At 39.7% G+C, this 21485-nt stretch overlaps 1 protein-coding gene across 3 annotated transcripts in view; it reads left to right on the top strand.

Annotated features, from left to right (window-relative positions):
* Positions 1-1926: 1926 nt before the first annotated feature.
* Positions 1927-21485, top strand: part of RAPGEF2 (Rap guanine nucleotide exchange factor 2) — a 249211-nt gene continuing 229652 nt past the window's right edge. For all 3 annotated transcript variants that reach the window (XM_086703964.1, XM_025922425.2, XM_086703960.1), the window contains exon 1: positions 1927-2134. In XM_086703964.1, the coding sequence (XP_086560090.1) occupies positions 2066-2134 (69 nt within the window). In that variant the 5' untranslated portion in view covers positions 1927-2065. The remainder of the gene's footprint in view (positions 2135-21485) is intronic.

Below are 21485 nucleotides of genomic sequence, written 5' to 3'. Positions count from 1 at the left end.
AAATGAAAAAGCAGGAGAGGTGACATCTTAAAAGGCTATGTTATGGTGTCCTCTGCACCACGTGAGTCCTATTTGGAAATCTGGGGTCTGGAGAATGAGATTTGCTCTGCCTCGATACAAAGCCAGATCTGCCAATGTTTCTGATTATGTCACAGACCTTGCCGTCCGGGTCTCTTGCTAATGACTGATCACCTTTAAATTTGGCATGTTTGTGCGTCTGGGGATGGTACTGGATCCAGTGTGAAACTGGCAGTTTTCCATGTCCTTAATCTCCTGGTCATTAAAGTCTCTGAAGGTGGCAGTAAGCACGGAAGGCAGGAGAGGAAATCTTTCCCTGCAGCAAGCTACAAATAAGCAAAATAAAAACCTTATAGGATTTATCGCCTCTGGAGCCAAACCCTGGGTTCAAAATGAATGCCCACTACAGCCCATGCCTGCGGGCCAGACTTCTGCTCCGGGTCAACTTTCAGCCCCCTCGGCCTCGGCGTGGCGCCATGAGTCTGAGAGGGCAACTGGACTATGCAGTGTCTCCCAGGAACCGGGTGGGATGTGGGTACGCGGCACGGCGTGAGACAGGGAAGGGGTGGGGAGAGGAGAGCCCTACGCTTGCACCCGGGCACCGGGACTCGCGTAGCCCCCTCGGGGCCAGGTGGTGCGGGACTCCAGCCAGCTCAGCCGAGGGCGCTGCGACCCTCCGGCGGCCCGAGCGCCGGCCTCACCTGGCGGCGACCGAAGGTGCTGCTCCGGCGGGAGGGCGCGGCCGACGGGCGGGCGCAGGGAGCGCGAGGAGGCGGGACCGAGCGCGACGGAGACGCCCCGCCCCCCGATGATGCGGCGCCAGCCGACTCGCCTCCGCCTTGTCACTCACTCCTCACCATGGTTGCAGCACAAAGCAACAAGCCCCGGAGGCCGCTTCCTCCCTGAGGAGCGGCTCCCGCGGCCGGAGAAGGCGCAGGAGGAGGAAGAGGCGGAGGAAGCGGAGGGGGAGTCGCCGCTTCCCAAATACTCTCTCCGAGGGGGCTGTGCGCGGCTCTCGGCTCCTGGCCCTCCGCCCTCGGACGCCCGCCGCCGGGAGTCCGGACCTGGGCTGCCCGCGGCCCCCTCTTCCCCCTCCCCCGCCCCGCGCAAACCGGGAACAAAGTTGCCGAGAGCGACTGGGCCGGAGGTCTGCAGCCCCGGCCGGGTGCTCTGGCCGCGGCGGCGCCGGCGCCGGGGCAGCTCCGCTCCGGGCGAGCTGATGGGGGGAGGCGGTGGCGGCGGAGCCCACGGCGGCGGCCCGAGCAGCAGAGGCGGCGGCGGCGGCGGCGGCGGGGCGGCCCGAGGGGATGCAGCAGCAGTCGGGAGGGACGGCCGAGCCCAATAGACGGAGACTAGGAGCGGTGGCGGCGGCGGCGATCGGGCTTCGCAGCGCCCGGACCTGAGCCAGTCGTCCCGACGGCGGCTGCGGCGCCCAAGTGCCGGAGGACTGGGGACGCGGGAGATCCGAGTGCTTCGCGGAGACTCCCGGGCGGCGGCGTGAGCCCCTGAGAGGAGGGGGCGACCGTCCGCGCCGGCGGGGAGAGGAGGCCCGTCTGCCTGCAGCCTCCCCCTTCTTTACTGTCGCTTGTACCTCCCTAAAAATAACTCAGGCCCGCCGGGGCCAGGAGGAGACGCCACTGTCCCCGGAGTGGAGCCGGGGGAGGCGTGTCGAGCCAGGCCCGGAGGGAGCCGGGCGCGCCAGGAAGCCTTTCCCGGCTGAGCGGCGAGGAAGAAGAGGAGGAGGAAGGGGAGTTCCCGGTCGCGGAGCGCCCGCAGGGACCCTCCGGGCCGCGGGGCTCGGGAGCTGCGCGCTGCCCGCCCCCTTCGCGCGGCCTCGCTCTCCCGCCGGGTCTCCTGAGCGCCTGTCCCGCGCTCCGGGCCCAGCGGAGCCGCCCCCCGTAGGCCCCGCCGCCGCCGCGGTTTGGCTTATTAGCCGCCGGCGGGCGGGCAGGCGGGCGGAGCGCGCAGGGCGGAGGCAGCGGCTGCGCTGGGCCGGGAGGAGGCCGACGAGGGTGCGGAGCGGCCCCGGCCGGGCCCACGGGGGGAGATGGCGTCCTACGTGGATAACAGCTTCCGCCAAGCGGTGATGAAGAACCCCGCCGAGAGGACCCCCCAGGTGAGACTCGCCGGGACTTGGCTGGATTTGTGCCTCGCAGGCTGCGCCCTTTCCCGTTCCAGTCTCCCCTTCCTGACACGGTTGGCCCCGCGCACCCCACTTCTCGCATTAGGACCCCTAACTTCCCATGGCGTTTCATCTCTGTATCTTTTCCCCTGGTCGTCCTGGGTTTATTTTTCCCTCTCCTTGATATTCTCCTTTTCTCTGCCCTCCCCATTACTGACCTTCCCCCTACGTTTGCTAGGCGGAGGAGGGAATTCTCCAATTAGCTTCTCCTCTTCCCAGTGGTACACTAGGGCTTCTGAGTCTCGGGGGGAGGGGGGACTCACCTCCCCGTGGCCAGCTACTCCCGCCGCCCTGGCTGCAGGCCCCTTTCCTTCCCAGGCTTGTGGCCCCCTTTACCTTTTGAGTTCTGTGGTGTTTGGAAAGGTATAGGAAGGAAACTTGTATAGCTCTGCGAAAGACTAATCCGTGTTGACCTTCTAAAGTAAAACATTGGGATGTTTGTGTATTTAGTATTTTGCTTCTTTGAAAAAGGGATGCTGCTTTCCAGTGCAGGGGAAGAAAAGTTGATTAGCTAGCTTAGTGCCTTTGGTTTAAATTGCGGGCATAACTGCAGAGCAGGCATATTCAGATACACCCCCGGAAAGGGCACCCTGCGGATTCTTTTGGTGTTGCACAACCTTGTCAGAATTAGATAAGTTTGTTAACCTTTATACGTTCGTTTACCATCGGGCTTATTTTTCCTTTTTCTTTAAGTGGAGTTGTTGCTGATGGTGTCGGATTTGGTCGCTTAAAGTTGGACTGGAGAGGGGGAAATTGTATAAAAATGTGGTGGTTAGATTTTTTTTTTTTTTGCTTTTAGTTGCTGACTGGCTAATGACGCATATTCCTAAGCATTGGGATGGTAACTACAGGGGATCCTGCTGCCAACCCTCTTGTCAAATAAGCCCTTCTGATCCTTGGGACCATCAGACATTTAGGATCTGATGCCTGAAAGAGTTGCTTCGCTGGTTAGGTGTTGGACGCCATCTGTTCATACCCAAATGCTCTCCTTCTCTTATGTTGATTATTATTATTTAATGTGGGGAGAACAGAATAAAATAGAATCTTTCACTGGCTGCCATTGGACAAGGCCCAAGAATGGCACCTGGTACCGGTTTCTGATTTTTCATTTTTCCTGATGGAGCCATCACATCTGGGGGATCATAGATCACACATATTTACTAAAAGAGTGGAAGATGTGTGATAATTTTACGAGAATATTCATTTCACTGTGTCTCCGGAAAGTTCCAATTCTAAAGGATTATTTTATCAAAACCAAGCAGTGTCCTGCTTTGATCTTGTCCCTCCGTGGGTGTTGCACTGCCTCCCATGTGCCTTCCTCCTCTACTGTTTGTTTTAAAATTGTCAATTGAATCAGTCTTCTGCATGTGAAAATGCATGTTGTGTGATGGAAAAGCAAATTTCAGTGAGATATGTCAATTCCTTTCAGTGTTTGAAGTGCCAAATGAAATCATACAAGTTGAGAATATTACAACCCAGCAAGGCAAGTTGAGAATATTAGAACCTAGAAAGGCGGGTCAGAAAACGATGTCATAGGCCTTTAGTGGAAATTAGAGGGTGGGGGGTGGGGAGAGTTGTGCCTTTAGTTGATTAATTAGAATAGCAATGACTTAAAGCCTATCAGTTGGGGGGGGGGGGGGGTGCACCAAAGAAGAGACAAAACCTCCACTGTGAAAGCATGTGGATTGTGCCAGATAAATGAACTGTTAAACTTTCCTCTTCTTGTGCCAGTTGTGTAGAATAGAGTAAAAACTGACCTAACATAGAACTTGGCCTGATTCAGAAGTGGGCCAGTTACTACTAACACTGCAAGATGAAAGCTTCATTGATAATCTGAAAGCACATTTCCCTCCACCAAACCTTCATAGGAAAAGTAAACACAGAGAAAGCTATCAAACATTTTGAACATTGTTAAGTTTCAGCCGTGTTAACTTTGATGTTCATTTGGTTATTACTAACACAAACGTCATGTTTGCTTATTATTGTGTTAAAGTAGCTTGAAATGTGAATGTTTTCCCATCCTTACCTGGCTTGTCAAAAATAATCTTGTAAAAGTTTGATATGGTCCCAAAAGTAAAAAACATGTTTTGGTAGAAGGTGCTTTTTATATTTTGTACTATTTTCTCATTCATGCTTGAGAGTTAGACTTTTGTAATATGAAGAAAACAAATGTATTAAATAAACTTGGTATCATGAAAAGAAGGATGTGAATTAGGAAAGTTTTGCTGTCATGCTTCCTTCTGTTTTTCGGGATAGACTTGATAAAGGAGTTCATATGATTCTCGTTACAGGCAAAAGGAAGATTCTATAAAAGAATAGAGGAAATACATAATTTTTTTGTTGTTAAATTCAGGTTTTGTTTTGTTTTAAACCCCACTATCCCAGTTTCTCTCTCAAACTCTTGAAGGCATAGCTTTGTATTTGGGTCAATCAGTTGCCTACAAGTTAACAGTGATGTTACTAACGTAACCTAAGATGTTAACTAGAAGAGAATTTGGGGGTGGGGAGAGTCCCAGTATAAACATAGAGACTGCAAATTAGGGAGCTTTTCATGCACACCTGAAAAATAGGAACCTATTTAGCCACATCATTAGAGAGGCAGAATGGTAAGGTGAAAAAAAAAAAAAGCCACCTGAATTTTTAGCCAAATCATGCATAGATTTAAGAGTCTGTCACTCTTTCATCTGATATTCTGAGAGGATGAAAAAATCTTTGATCCAGTGTGTGTCCCACATTATGTGTCTGGAAACCTGGCTAAATTTTAGTCAATGGGGCACTGTATTCTAAATAACCCCTTGAAAATAATGTACACTAAATGTTCTATTGATATTTTTCAGGGCACCTCTGTTGAAAAACAGGACTCTTAAGTAATTGCTTTATTAAACTATTTGGGTTTATGCTTTAATCATTTAAATGAGAAGCTTGGTCACTAAAGCAATTTAGTAAAGTAAAAGATGTAAATAAATTGCAAGCAGCTTTATCCCCCAAGGCTTTAAACAATAAAATGCTTTTTCTAAACCATTTTATTAACTTGTTGAGTTCAGACCCTTTGTAGTTGCTTCTGTAGTGTTTATATGCATGTTTTTAGTTTTTCAGGTGAAACATCTATTGCCTTATTGTTTTCTTTCAAGATCTAATTTAGTGTGTTTTTAGGTAGTTATAAAATTAATTTTTTAAAATGGTATATGTAAAACAGCCACATCTCATTTCTTCCTAGTTAATAATACTACTTTGTCCTCACTATTGAAATTTTTTGGGCTCTTGCACCTTTCGATTTAGATGTTAACTCATGAATTTTTCAGCTGAGAGTTCATAACAGTGTTAAGACTTAATTCTTTGCAAAGTCACTTAGTCATAATGAGAGGGCTGAAAAAATACCTTTTGCCCAGAGAACTTTAAATTATGAGAATCTGCACAAAAGAATATCTCTGGTAAATATTTAACTTTTGAATCTAGTGGGAAGAATTGTGTTTATTACAGTTACATTTTCCATTTGAGGTTCTTTTTATCATTGTTTATGAGCAGTTTCATATTTTCATTTGATAACTTACACTTTGATTATATTTTAGCTCATTTTGGGGCTCTAGTAGTAAATATTTGGTTCTTATGTAGTTTTTGTTCAAAAAACACAACTAAATGATTTTTTTGCAATTAAAAAAAATTTTTTTTAACGTTTACTTATTTTTGAGAGATAGAGACAGAGCACGAGTGGGGAAGGGGCAGAGAGAGAGGGAGACACAGAATCTGAAGCAGGCTCCAGGTCTGAGCTGTCAGCACAGAGCCCCACGCGGGACTCCAACTCACGGAGATCATGACCTGAGCTGAAGTTAGACGCTTAACCGACCGAGCCACTCAGGTGCCATGACTTTTGTGCAATTTTGAAAAGCATGTTTCACTAAGTAATGTGTGTTTGGCCATAAGCATTTCCCTTTTCTAACAATGATATTTGAATTTGTAGGTTAAAAAATATACACATTTTTAACTGAAATACTAATTTCAGACTGTATTAGCATGTGACTTTGAACGGGTGAGTACTTAAATTTCTGGTAAAAATTAACATTCTTTTGTAATATTAGTAGAAACTTAGTTGCCTTCATATAAGCTTTTAAACATTTAGTAATTAACAGTTCCATAATTAGCTTTGCATATCTTGGCTGAGATTCAAAATGAATGTCTCCAACTGCATTGCTGTATGTGGACTGGTTTAATGTAGTTCTTCTCAGACCCTGGGCTTTAACAGAACAGTTACAAACAATAATAATAAAATAAAACTAAGAAAAGCAAGAGGACTACTCAGTTGCTAACTTGTTTCATTTTTTCCCTTCAAGAAAGGATGTAAAACAACAAAATAAGCCATAACCTTCTATTATCATTTTATTAAAGTCTTGCCCTTTAATAAGAAAGGGAGGATACACTATCATTCCAAAGCTTAGTTCTTGAAATCAAAAATTCTTTGATTCATAAGAAAACTACCTATTTGTGGTTTTATGGTTTTTAATATTTCTGTGGGTGTGAAAACAACTTTAGGTGGATTTTGTGGGGAGTTAAATGATAACATGAGGTCTACCTTTGGTGATATTTGAAATTCAAGTCACATATAGTAACAGTGGGATATAAATTGACTATCTGAAGTAAGGATATAAAAACCTTTTAAAAACACAGACTGTGCTTCTTATTTGAAAACTTGTTTTTTAGTTACTTATTTTGTAAAATAAGTTTTATAGGTAAGGAAGAATTGTAATTACCTGAAGTAACTTTGATCTAGACTAGAAAGATAAGGAAATGTGGTGATAGTTCTTTGATATCTGAATTTTATGAGCCATTCCCTCTCCTCACCTTGTTTTTGGCACCAGACAATTCTCTCATCTGTAAATGAGGATAATAGCTTCCTGAGGTTGTTTTGTGGATTAAGTGAAAGAAAATACACTTACTATTTAGTGCAATATCTAATAGTAGTTATCATTATAGCACATTACAAAAAATTTTTTTTAATGTTTATTTTTGAGACAGAGGTAGAGACAGAGCATGAGTGGGGAGGGACAGAGAGGGAGGGAGACACAGAGTCCAAAGCAGGCTCTAGGCTCTGAGCTGTCAGCACAGAGCCTGATGGGAGGCTCCAACTGTGAGGTCATTACCTGAGCTGAAGTCGGAAGCTTAACCAACTGAGCCACTCAGGCGCCCCTCATCGTAGAACATTTTAATGAGATACTTTTTACCAGACCTTGGGAATTCAAAGATGAGATGAGACATCTGTCCCTCAGGTAACTCACCAGTGTATTGTATCTTTTAAGTAGGATGTGATTCATTAGTGTCGTAGCAGATGTCCTATGCCAAAACTGAAGAGGCTGTGGGCTCTCTGGGTGAGATGTCCTGTGCTAACACTGAAGAGGCTGTGAACTTTTTAGACAACCATGTAGTGAGTCTTAGGGTAGTAGGAATTTACCAGTCAGTGGACTAGGGGGCATGCAGGCTATTCCAGACTGACCTGCTGTCATACAAGTAGCACACGTGGTTGTAAGAAAATACGTGTAGGCCTTTGTTCCCTGTGCTTGGAGCCACGGGAGTGAATAGGAGGTGGGGAGTTATTTCACTGGAGTGTAGATGGTTGTGGTTGGAAGGAGAGGAGAGGAGACCAAGAATTTGTTAAAGGCTGATGTCTGTTCTTCAGGCTTGAGGTGGTTGGGAGCTTGATTTACATGGTGGAGATAGAGTAGAATTATTGCAGTAGTAGGATTTGTTGGACAGGCTGGCTGAATGAATGTGTGCACATTTATATCAGCTACTAATTGTATCAAACGATGTGCACATGATGCTAGTTAAGCCTAATCACAGCAAATGGTACTGATCAGCATTTCCTAATTCATAAGAAAAATTTCTAAGTTGCTAAATTTTTTTTATTAATAAAATTTTTTTTAACTTATACTTTTTTTCCCCCTTAAACTTTGATATCTTCTACATTTTGGAATCTAAGAAAATTTTTTATTTTATTTATTTTGAGAGAGAGAAAGAGAACAAGTGGGGAGGGGCACAGAGTGAGGGGGAGACAGAATCCCAAGCAGGCTCTGTGCTGTCAGGGCAGAGCTGACATGGTGCTCGAACCCACGAAGTGTGAGATGACCTGAGCCAAAGTCAAGAATCAGACACTTAACCAACTGAGCCACCCAGGTGCCCCTCTACCTTCTGGAATCTAATGTAAAATATCTGATTTATCATATGCTGAATAGGTTAGTATTTCTTAATTTGTAATGATGTGGTTTTTAAGCATTCTGTCCTTTGGAAGAGATTAATATCTCAATTTAAGAAGGAAAAATGGATTTATTTATATAAAAATGCACCATTGACTTATGATGGCACAAGGTAACGATTGTAGTAAGTGTTTGAGAACAGTTCCTTACTCCCCATACCATTTTTGTTTCAATAGGTTGATGTTGATAAGTTAGGTAGGAGAAGCCAGTTATAGTACATATTATTGCTCTTTTGTAGCATTGTCAGAGATTGAGTTAGTCAAAATATGTATAGTAGTTATAACGTCAGCCTTTGTGTGGAGAAAAACAAGCTGATTGCTACTTTATTTAGGCTGTTAGGATTTTATCTTTTCAGGAAAAAAAAATAAAACCCTCTGGTCTCACATGCTAATTAACCACTACTTTACTGAACTGATTACCTTATGTGTTTCTTGTTGTACTCAGGTGTTTCCTTTTCTCCTTCAGTTTGTGAAAGGGTTACCTTTGTGGTCCTGGTGGGCTTAGTTTTTGTGGGGTGGGAAGTTTAGTTCTTGCATTTTAAATTGTCTTGGCTCCACAATTTCTGTGCTTTCACATCCTTAATCATAAAAAGTGTTTTGGAGGAGTTGGCATTTGTGACTTGAAGGGGAACTTTGTTTCGTCATTGGAACTAAACCCTCTTTTTTCTTGCTGTAGTTTCTCATTGCTTGTCTTCTTGCAAGTTGAAAATCATAAATTGTGGGTGTTTAGGATTCCTCAAATACCTTAATATGAGCTAAATGAATTGAAATAAAAATGTATATTTTGATCCTATTAACAGTTGGTAGTTTAGTTGACAAACCAACACTCACCATAATAATTGGCCCTTAGCACTTTCCTGTTCTTCTCTAGCTCATGGTATTTGCTGCCACCCAACATAAAAGCTACTAAGAAGAGATGAAACCCTAAAGAAGAATTAGCCATTAGCTGGTTATTCTGAAGAGACCTGGTAGTAACTTTCTGAGAAGCTACCTAGCAATCAGTGGATCTGAAGGGTTGAGGCACACTGATGATTATCTGATTTCTCCTGAGTATTCACTCAAGTAAAAACTCATTATCTTTTTTTTTTAACTTGGTAGTTTCAGATAATTGATTCACATGTAGTTGTAAGAAATAATGCAGCGATCATGTGAACCCTTTACCCAATTTTCTCCATTAACAGCCTTTTGTGCAACTAGAATATCACAACCAAGATATTGGCATTCGTACAGTCTAGATACAGAACAATCCATCACCATAAGAGTTCCTCCTGTTGCCCTTGTGTAGACACAATCATTCCCTGACCCTGCCTCTGTCAGGGACTAATCTGTTCTCCATTGGTAAAATTTTGTCATTTAAAAAGTGTTAAATACATGGAATCATACAATATTTGACCTTTGGGATTGGCTTTTTTTCACTCAGCATAATGAAAGCTTATTACCTTTTGGCTAAAATGAATTTCTACTATTGTCATTGAGTGGTTTGAGTTGTGTTCCTGAAATACCAAGGGAGTGGGAGTTAAAGTGGATTTAAATAGTGACAATGATGAGAAAATTCCATGTTAATATGTATAAAATAATAACCAAAGATTATAAGGTCTTGAATGAGCAAGAGTTGTGATGGTATAACCCATTGGGATATTTCAATACATATAATTTCTTTCCATAAAATTTTTTTGGGGGGGTCATAATGGAAGTGGTAAATCTAACCATAGCTATCAATGATCCCTCATTAAACAAAACAAAACAACAAACCCTTGATCATCCCTAACTGAAGTGACATTTTTACAATTCAGAAGAAAGTCTAATGAATGTATTTACAAAGGAGTCCCAGTGGTCAGTTTGAACAACAAAACAGTTATAACTTCTGAGGGAAAAATATCCATGAGCTCATACCAATATAAGTAAATAATTGAATAAATAGATACGTGGGGGAGAAGAGATTGCTCTTTGTTACTGTAGAATTCCAATTAAAAAAAGTATTCAGAAAGAATGATGGAAGTAGAAAATCACAAGTAGACAAACATCATAATAATTGTTGTAAGCAAGAATCCTCAGTTGATGTCAAAATTAGTGGGTGAAAATATGAGAGATATATATCGGATGTCGTCAGAATATTTGCATAGTCTCAAATTATCTCCCCAAGATTAATTAATTAAAAGAGGAAATCAGGGGCTCCTGGGTGGCTCAGTCAGTTAAGCCTTCGACTTCGGCTCAAGTCATAATCTCATGGTTTGTGGGTTCAAGCCCTGCATCAGGCTCTGTGCTGACAGCTCAGAGCCTGGAGCCTCCTTCGGATTCTGTGTCTCCCTCTCTCTCTGCTTCTGTCCCCCTCACGCTCTGTGTCTCTCACTGTCTCTCAAAAATAAGTAAACATTAAAAAAATTAAAAAAAACCAAAAAGCAAAAGGAGAAATCAGTGCTTTTTAGTGAGGAAAACTGTAGACACTAAGTGAACCAGGTTAATCAAAGTTATATCACCAGTGCGAAGTAACAAAACTCAACTGAGTAAATTTAAGGATCTAATTGGCTTTATTGAATGGTTCTTGAACCAGGCAGCATCCCATCTAGCAAACAGGAAGGAGCTCCCAGAAGATTTAGAAAATAGAAGGCAGAAGGGAGAAGGGATAATGAAAGCAGATTACTTCATCTTCCTCTGGAGGATGGAAAGGATCTATGTGGCAAGCTACCTCATTGGTGTTGACCAGTTAAGACTAATTATTAAGTCTTGGTTTGGGTACGTGGGTTTAGTGAAAGTGACTCCACTTTGGGCCTGTTGTTTCTTTTTAACCCCAGTAATAATAAGACATATCATCCAACCTTATGCTACATTGAGAAGGGTACATTTGTGATAGTATTCTTACTAAAAATACTTCAACCTAAATGTCAGAAAATATCAGGCAAACTCAAATTTTAGGACATTCTACAAAGTAACTGTACAGTGCTCAAAAGCGTCCAGAAATGCTGAAGAATTGTTACGGATTGAGTCTAAGGAAATGTGGTAACTAAATGAGTTGTGAGATTCTGGATTAGATTTTGGACCAGCAAAAAAAAAAAGAAAAAAAATGGTACTAGGAAAGTTGGTGAAATTTTATCAGTTAGATAATTTTACTATGGTTATTTTATTTGTTAAATTATGGGAAGCTAGATGAATACATAGGATCTCTGAACTGTTTTTGTCTGACTTTTTTATTCTAAAGTTATTTCAAAATTAAGTTAAAAAAAGGCATAGCTTTTGGAGTTTTATTGTGACTCTGATAAGGGGCCTCAAATTAAGATACTTTGAAAAATCATCTTTTTCCTGAATAATGACTTAATCTTATTGAAGAGCCTAGTCCTTTCTAGCTAAATATTTTGTATGCTTTGGACCATTAATGATGTGGGTGAAGCAATATATTAGTTGGAAGAAATTTAAAGTGCACATACACACTAACGGATAAGTGGACAAGAAGAGCTGAAATAAGTTTTTAACTGTTCACCTTTATTCCTATCTGAATCTTGTAGATATTCACAAAATGCCATATATTTTACCAGTTTTGAATGTTTCATAATCCTGAATTTTAGTGACTCTGTACATTTGGTATAAGAAAAAACGTAGGAAATGTTCCATGTACATTAAGTACAATAGAAAAGAAATTGTGGTAGTAGCTTAAGGAAATGAGTCTAGGTGAAATTAAGGTTGTAGATTCTCTCCTTTCTCTTTTCCTTTCCTGTGAATGTAAAAATTATCTAAATTATTACTTTTGGTGGGCATGAGGGGGTGGAGGGAAGGAAGAGGCAAGGGTGAGTTTAAGATGGTCAGAGGCACTATTACTACTATGGAGGTGATAATACTATCTAAGCTGAATGTGGTCCGTACTTTCAGTACTTTTTAGGACTTTTTGTATTAGAATAAAAAAAAGGAGTTTCTTTTAAATCCGTTCAAAGTAGAAATATCTTTACAAAAAAAAAATTTTTTATTCATATGTACACCTTTGTATTTCAGTTATAAAGCCAACTTCTGCCATCCATCCCCTTTCCCAGCCCTCTTCTCCTTCAATTAGCCACTTACTTTTCCTATTTATTGTGGTAAATACTGGAGAATGCATGCTGTATTTGTATATTAAGTACTTTTTTTTTCTTCTGAAAAAAACTGGCACTGGAAGATTGGATTAAAAATATAGCACCTAATATTTGAGATAACTACAAATAAATTATAAGTCTGAAATTATTTACTATTTTTAATTATAAAGATATAAACCACTTAGTTTCTGTATTTTAAGAGTTTTTATGTTTGATGTTTTCAGTAATAAATTACATTTGAGGGCACAAGTGAAAAAGAAAAGGGTTGACCGGGCTTTAAAGTAACTAAAGTCTTCAAAATAAAAAAATGTGAAAAAATGTAGGTGTAGGCGAAACCTATTTATTTTAACATTCATTGAGTTCTGTATATATAACTGTATTATTCAAGCTATGATATGTTATGCAGTCTTGCAAACTCTTGTTTCTTTTAAGCTCACTCAAATTTATTAGAAAATACGTGGTGAAGTTAGAAATATTTGGCCATCTCAGTTACATTACTTATTGTATTAAGAAACTGCTTCATCAAATGTGTACATTTCCAAACAACCAGAGAGGAGTTTTAAAAAGTTAAGAGTTTAAAATAATGAAATGCAGTAGCATAAAAAGCCAACAATTGAGGTAAGGAGAATTTGACTGCCTTTCAGTTTTGTTCCTAATCTCCATTCATGTAGAGCTGGAAGAAATTGAGGAGCAAACTTGAGGGGGCAAATTTCATCTGCACACCTGTCCCTTGTCTTTCTATTTAGGAGACCACAAACTTCTTTTAGAGGCAGACAATGTAGGACCCAAAAGTTCGTTCCAGCATGAATCTCCAAATCCAATGATTGGGATGAATGGGAATTCCTATCTTGATTCCATTTTCTTTGGTATGGTGTAAATCTATATCACACAGAGAAAACTCTGTGTGGGAGGTAACATGGTAAAGTCATTTTTCTTTAGAAGTCCTTGTTCCCACTTTATGTATTCTGGGCTGGCTATTTTCCTTTTTACTTATACATTTATATCTTTAACTGTATTCACAGAATAGTTGTTCTGAGTTCAGTTAGTGTTATTTCCTTCATGTGACCTAGTCCTTATGTATGATCTTGGATTTTGATGTCAAACTCCTTTGTGGTCCGGGGCTGGTTACCTAACTTTAATGGGTTTCAGACCTTTGGATTTAATGGACTATTAAAATTTCATAAAACACTGGGGCACTGACATTGATTTGTCACTTATTTTGCCAGCTAAGCATGTTAAAATGAATGTAAACTTGTTCTCCACCATTCCTATTTCATAAAAGAAAGGACATTTTGATGTAAAAATAGAAAATCACAGAATAAATTAATTTAGCTTTGTTTTATTATGTTACGGTTTTGTCAAGGATTGATGAAAGTTTTACCTTCATCAAGGATTGATGGGTGTGTATGGTAATATTACCTCATATTGTGAGGATTAAATGTGTTCATATATATTAAAGTTCTTTGACAGTCTCTGGCATAAATAATTTAATGAATAGTTAATAGTTAACAGTTTAATACTTTAATGTTTGTTATTAATATTATTTTTCAATTAATTGGTATTCATTTACAATCCGATCTTTTCCCCTCAGATAATCTTTCTTTTTTTTTTTCTTAATGTTTATTTATTATTGAGAGAGAGAGAGAGTGTGCACAAGTGAGGGAGGGGCAGAGAGAGAAGGAGACAGAGGATTTGAAGCAGGCTCTGCACTCAATGCAGAGCCCGATGCAGGGCTCGAACCCACAAACCCTGAGACCATGACCTGAGCTGAAGTCGGATGCTTAACTGACTGAACCATCCAGGCGCCCCTCCCTTACATAATTTTTCATCATTAGTGTGCCTTATAGCTAATTCACCAAAGTGATTTGTTAGATGAGTCAGTTTCATAGGCTTGATTCATAGCATAAATTGTGTTTGGATTGCATCAGTCTACAGGTAACCAAAAACTATACACATAGGCTTAGTTATGGTCTTATTTTTCTCACACAACAAGAAATCTAAAGGTAGGTAGTGTAGGATTGGTGTAGATGCTTAGAGATGTCATTAAGGAAACTAGCTCAGTCTCCTACCAAATCCTAGTCAGTGATTTTGGTTTTAGTCACAAGATGACAGCTGCCCCACCAAGCAGAAGAGTAGGGAGAATGTTTTCTTGGTAAGCGCTCATCTTTTATTTGGAAGGAAAGCCCTTTCAAGGTACTTATCATTGGCCAGAGCTGTGTCACATGCCTACTACTAGTAGCAAAGGAGGCTGGGAATTCAAGTATTTTGCTTTCAAGCCTCCATATTACAGAAAGGCAGGAAAGAAAGAGATTAAGATGAATGAGTGCTGTGAGCTGATAGTATTTGTCCAACTTACTTTGTGTAGGAAACAGATGATTGTAGTAAGTTTATGCAGTAATTCTCTGGAGATCTCTTTGAAAATCTTACTGGATTATACAGCTACATTATTATAGTTACAGTTATGGAATCATACAGATATGTAACTGCTTGGTTCACTTATTAGGTATATGGTTATTAATTTTCTGAACAGCAATCTCTTATTTGAAAATAGAGATAAAAAATACCAGTGGGGTGAACCTTATATGTAAATATAAATACATAAAGTTTTTGATATTTATTGAATATCAATGCCACTTTTAAATGTAATCATTTCTATGTGGTAACTGTTGATTTACACATTGATTTAAAGTTATGGGGCGCCTGGGTGGCCCAGTCGGTTGAGCGTCTGACTTCAGCTCAGGTCACGATCTCGCGGTCCGCGAGTTCGAGCCCCGCGTCGGGCTCTGGGCTGATGGCTCAGAGCCTGGAGCCTGCTTCCGATTCTGTGTCTCCCTCTCTCTCTGCCCCTCCCCCATTCATGCTGTGTCTCTCTCTGTCTCAAAACTAAACGTTAAAAAAAAAATTAAAGTTAAATGTAGGCTTACATTTCTCTCTTTTTTTAATGTTTATTTATTTTTGAGAGAGAGAGAGTGAGTGAGGGAGAGACAGAGAGGGAACAGAGGATCCAGAGGCTCTGTGCTGTCAGCGGAGAGCCTGATATGGGGCTCGAACTCGCGAACTGTGAGATCATGACCTGAATCAAAGTCAGATGCTTAACCAACTGAGCCATCCAGGCACCTCTAGGCTTGTATTTCTAAATTAGTTACTCTTGTTTCAAATTTACTCCATTTTTAAAATTTCAGAAATTTTCCTTTTTTAATGTGCTCCATTTGTGTGTCTTATATTACTACATGTAGTAATACTTTGTTATTTTTCTGTGACTTTAAGGCTACAATTGTCATTCCTCCCAGAAGTTGAGTCATCACTTTATACATACATATACATTTGTATACAAAACATTTGTGAAAGATAGCTGTTTAGTTTTCTGTACTTTGTTGAGTCCATACGTCTGTCATAAACATGTCTTTAAGAAAAATGGTTTGACATTGAATGTTACACAAGACTAGTTTTGACACTAAAACTTCAAGTATGCAAGGTGTCCTGCCTTAGTGCAATTGTGTTTAGTTATGGGCTTTTTATGGTAGCATTCAAGATTTATATAGATAAATGGTGCTTATGTGTAGTGAGGTCAGTTAAACAATTTGCTATCAGGAGCTAATGACTAGAAATGTTATTGGAAAGAGTCGTGGTTATTTGTCATTTAAAAATAGTGTGTGTTTTCATAAGTTACTTGTTTGAGGTGGGTGAGGTGGAGTGTAATGTCTGAAATTGGAGTCTGAGTTAGGACCCTGATTTCATTTAAACTGGATTAGCTTGCACTGTATCTATCGACCTCACTAGAGAGCTTACTGGTCAGGGACTTAACTATCCATCTTTCAAGCTCAGGACTTGGCATACCCCTTGGTGCAGAATTAGAGCTAATAAATATTTAATGACTTGATCTTTCTTTCCTGAGAGTTTGAGATACAGGGGGAAAAGTAATTAAATTCTTCCATATTAATAACAAGTTGAATAAGAGCTTGAAAAGGAGAAATAATTTTTGGTTCAGTTTCTGTAACACGTAAGTCCTCCTTTTTTATAGCAACATGTCCTTTGTGGGACAAAGTTATTTTTATTGAGTATCAGGCAGTTGCCTCCCTGTGAAACATCACTTTGGTGTTAATATTTTAAACTGTCATTTGCATGGTGTTTTCATTGGCATTTAACAGAGAGTATAAATTTTTTCTCTGGGTTCCTGGGACACTTTGTCCTATTATGCAAATTTATTACTTTGAGATTTTTGATTATTGTCAGGAACAGTAATTTAAATTAATGACAGACCCAAGTTACAAAATTAAATTCAGTTCTAGTATCTAGGGCTAATTTTCTGACTGTTACTAAGTAGAGATTCTAGCCTTGACCCATTTTAATAGATAAGACCATTTTTTAATTGTAGAATGACTTATATGCTAATATATTAACTTAAGAGGTGGTGTTAGGAATAGATTAAATATACTCTATTGAAATCTTACTCAACTTACTGATTACATATAAAACTCTAAGAAAAAGTAAGCTGTTAGAAAATTTATTCTAAGTAAACTTGTTGTAGATTTTTAGCAAGAGACATTACTTAAATACATAGAGGAGTGTTTAACTTTCACTTCACTGTCTTCAGCTTTTCACCAGTACTTTATTTTTAATTTTGACATGTAACTTCTTCATGGAAGATGATGTGATTTCTGGAGTATCTGGAAGGCCCCTAATCCTTAGAATGATTCCCTTACCTTCTGATGATGCCTAAAGTGACAGAGAGAGAGAGAGAGAGAGAGAGAGAGAGAGAGAGAGAGAAGTGTTAGGAAAACATATCAGTATTGGTTCTTGGTATTGAGTGGAACCTTAGATCATTGTCCCACAGACCTGTAGATGGGCCCTGGGAAGCTTCTGAGGGGCCTTTGCAGAGGCCTGGAGATCTAGCCTAGCTTGCACACTTAAGTTTTTATTAGAAAAAGGAGATTCACTACTAAAAAAATGTTGAAAATCCCTGATCTAGTTTGGACTCCTGAATAGAGGAAATAAACAAGAGTAGTTCAGTGAATTTCTCCATGTCAACAGAGACAGAGCCAGCAAGCTCAAAAATTTAATCCTCTGCATCAGGGTGAGCAAACTATTGCCCTTGGACCAAATTCAACCCATAGCCTGTTTTTCTGTGTAAAGTTTTATTGGAACACAGCCATGCTCATTCTTTACATATTGTCTGTGGCTGTTTTCATGTTATAGAGGCTGAGTCGAGTAGCTGACAGAGACTATGTGGCCTGCAAAGCCTGAAGCATTTTACTGTCTGGCTCTTTACAGAAAAAGTTTGCCCTTTCCCTTAGACTTTCATCTATGTGAAAATGCAGATACTTTTGGAAGTGTGAGTGTGGGGTGATTATTCAGTACTGCTATCAGTTAAACCTCTGAGAAGTGGAAAGTTCCTTTTTAATATTTGATAGGGTGAGGAGTGGACCAAACTTTGCTATGAGAGTGTATTTTATAATTTTGAGGGGCTCTTTCTATTAATATAGCAATATCATCAGCAAAATTTTGTCTTTATTTCTAATTAGATGCCTTAGATTTAAGTGTGTGTGTTTTGTCTGTCGAGTATTAGATAACCACAGCGTTCTTTAGGAGTTGTTTATAATGTAGTTCTGAGCAGATTCAATTAAATGATTAGGTTTCCTGTATGGTCTGCTCTACAGCTTAGAGAACTTCAGAATAAAGAAGATGGGCTAGAAATATATATATTGATTTGGTCAGAACATTAAGTCACCTGACCATGATTTTTCTTTCTCATTTAGTATTATTTTAACTCAGCATTTGTTTATCTGTACAGTGATTTTTAGGAAATGTCAGTAAATTGCTTGAACTCTTTAGTGATTACAGTTATGAATGTTACAGTTACTATTCCATAGTCTATTATTAGTCAATTTATTTTTTTTAAATTTTTGTTTAAAAAATTTTTTAATGTTTTTATTTATTTTTGAGAGAGAGATCAAGAGAGAGAGAGGGAGAGAGAGAACAAGTGGGAGGAAGGCAGAGAGAAAGGGAGACACAGAATCCGAGGCAGGATCCAGGCTCTGAGCTGTCAGCACACCCCGATGTGGGGCTTGAACCCACAGACTGTGAGATCATGACCTGAGCTGTAGTCAGATGCTTAACTGACTGAACCACCCAGATGCCCCTATTATTAGTCAATTTGTAAAATAAAAAACTTCAGGAACTTTTTGAAGAGTCACCCCCCATATTGTAAATTATTTTTCTTGGCACATGTCATATATTTTTAATTCTTGTTTATTTCAAGGTAAGATGACTTTATGGAAGTTTTGTTTTTTGTTTAACAGAAAACAAATTTTTTACCATAGAAATAAATGCTGTACTATTAATGAATGAAGTTGATGGAAATGAAGGAAATGAAATGAAACATTGATTTTCAGTTCTGTTAATCCATGAGCTTTGTGTTCTATTTCTTAAACACCTTTGTAAATAAATAAATTATGTTAGACCTTTATTTTGCCGACTATACCCGTAAAAACTTAGGAACCCTTCCAGTTGAGTACTTAGAAAGTTAACTGCTTGAGAGGTAAATTTACTCACTGATTCTTAGCGAGGTTATTTTCTGTTTGTGATGGAACATTTAATTACATGTTTCACTTTTGTTATACTGAAAGTGTTAATTCCTTTATATTTTGCATATACTGTATAAGAAATATCTTGCTGACTGCCTTAGTGGTTACAAAAATGTGTGTTTTGCTGCCTTCTGGTTGGCTTACAGGCTTGAAGGATTGAATCATGCTAGGTTAAGAATTTCTAGTGTGTTCCATATGCGGTGGGGAATCACTGGAGGCTTTTGAATCCAGGCAGTGAGTCAGGATAGTGCTTGAAGACAAACAATTCTGTAGTGTTAGGATGAATGAGAAAGTCATGGAAGACAGGAAAGGCATACCCTTAAACTAGACTGGTTGCACTTGATCAGACATTATGTGGGGATGGATCTCCATCAGTTTGGAGTGAAACAGACCAACTTGGGAGAGGATGAGGGACCAACAGTGGCTCAGGACTATGCTCAAAATCAGTGACTGTATTTTATTTTTTTGTGACTGTTCTGAATGATCAATTATGGTGTAAGAGCAAGATACATGACTGTTTTTGTATTTATATTAGGAGTATGTTAAGAGTAATGTCTTACTAATTTAGCACTGTGTGTTAACTATACTGAAATCAAAATCAAAACAAGACAAAACAACTACAAAAAAGGAATAACATCTTACAGTCCATTGACTGTAGACTGTGGGGATAAAGTAAATGAGGAAGTTTGATTTGTCAGGAAAGCCAAAGAGGAGTTTGAAGAGCGGTAGGGGCATGGAATTTGGGTTCTTATTTATCTTTTTTTGGTGTGTGTGTGTGGGGGGGGGGGGGGGTAGCATTAAACACATTAAGTTTTTCTTTCCTGGATTGTCTCTTGGGCCCTCAGTGAGAACTTGCAACTGGTTTTAGGGCTTGCTCAAGGATTCAGTATGTCTTCTATACCTGCAAGCCTGTAATCATTTTGTTGAAGAGGTATCTTTATGCAGAGGAGTGAAGAGGAGGAACTCCCCCCACCCTAGTTTCACTATTATTTAAAACAGCAAAAACGAAGCTTACTTTGTCTGTCTCATATTTTTTTCTTCCTACGTATAGCCACACAAGGACTAGGACTTTTAATCATTCTAATGAAGTATTTCTTGGTGATCTTTACAAATGCACTCTGAAAGGAGAAAAGAATTTATACTCCATAATAGTATTATTAGCATAACTGTTTATAAAATGTCTTAGAGACACTGGGTATAATATGTATTATTTTGCTTATCTGTTAGTGTTCACCCAATATGGTTTTTATGAGCCCTACAGTTTCACTCCTGGGAAGGATATATTTTTGTCTCAGTTTTGTCTAGGGGGTTTTGTCTAGGTTGTTTTCAGTTTTCCAGCCTAACTTTGTAGAAACTATGTCTGTGGTCTTTTTCTAGGTTTTCAAGAAATCTGGGGGTAGTTCTAATAAAATTTTCTTCCTGAATTTGTTGTTAAAAAGACAAAACAGGGGCGCCTGGGTGGCGCAGTCGGTTAAGCGTCCGACTTCAGCCAGGTCACGATCTCGCGGTCCGTGAGTTCGAGCCCCGCGTCAGGCTCTGGGCTGATGGCTCAGAGCCTGGAGCCTGGATTCTGTGTCTCCCTCTCTCTCTGCCCCTCCCCCGTTCATGCTCTGTCTCTCTCTGTCCCCAAAATAAATAAACGTTGAAAAAAAAATTAAAAAAAAAAGACAAAACAAAGTGAAATGATTGAATTCTTTAAGCCTGTCACATATGTCAGGCCCTGTACCTGGCGCATGCTGTGTGCTCCATTAAGAAACTTTGTGTCCTACTCAAAGATACCCTAATTTACATTTAATTTGCAGCCAAGAATAGTTTTTATGGCTGTTTATCTTATTTTATTTTTATTTATTTTTATTTTTTCTTATTTTAAATGGCTGTAGGCATATTATCTAAACCTTGAAATTGGTTTAGAGATACAACTGTTTACTTTTTTATTAAGTTGTTTACCTTTCTCTGTCTCTGCATCCAAACAGAAACTAGCATGGGTTTATGATCTTTCCTCTTTGTAGTGTGCTGTGGCATTGTCTTTAGTAGCTGTTAACTTCTTGGCAACTACACAAATAATTTTTAAATAATTAGTTAATATAGCTTGTACATTTATGGTAATAAATTACATCAGTGTGTATAAAGAAAAGAGGCTATTCCTGTGGGATATGGGGGGTTATAAGTGAAATTACTTAGTTGAGAGTTTTTGCTCTAATCTGGTTTAGGAGGAAGATACCTCTCCAAATTTGTAACAGTGTTTTGCAGTGTTTAGTGAAACTTTGTCGAAAATGCTAATGAAACATTATTACAAAGTATAGAGTCTTAGAACGCCTCACTCCAAATAAAAATGTTTCCAGTGTTTACTCTCCTTCAGCTACTTTTCCTTAGAGGATAATCAATTATTATCCCTTCAG

This window comes from Puma concolor, chromosome B1 (assembly GCF_028749965.1).
Source record: "Puma concolor isolate L17-30 chromosome B1, mPumCon1.1.hap2, whole genome shotgun sequence".
Classification (NCBI taxonomy): domain Eukaryota; kingdom Metazoa; phylum Chordata; class Mammalia; order Carnivora; family Felidae; genus Puma; species Puma concolor.
Note: the sequence above shows the minus strand (reverse complement) of the source record. Positions and strands in the feature narration are given on the sequence as shown.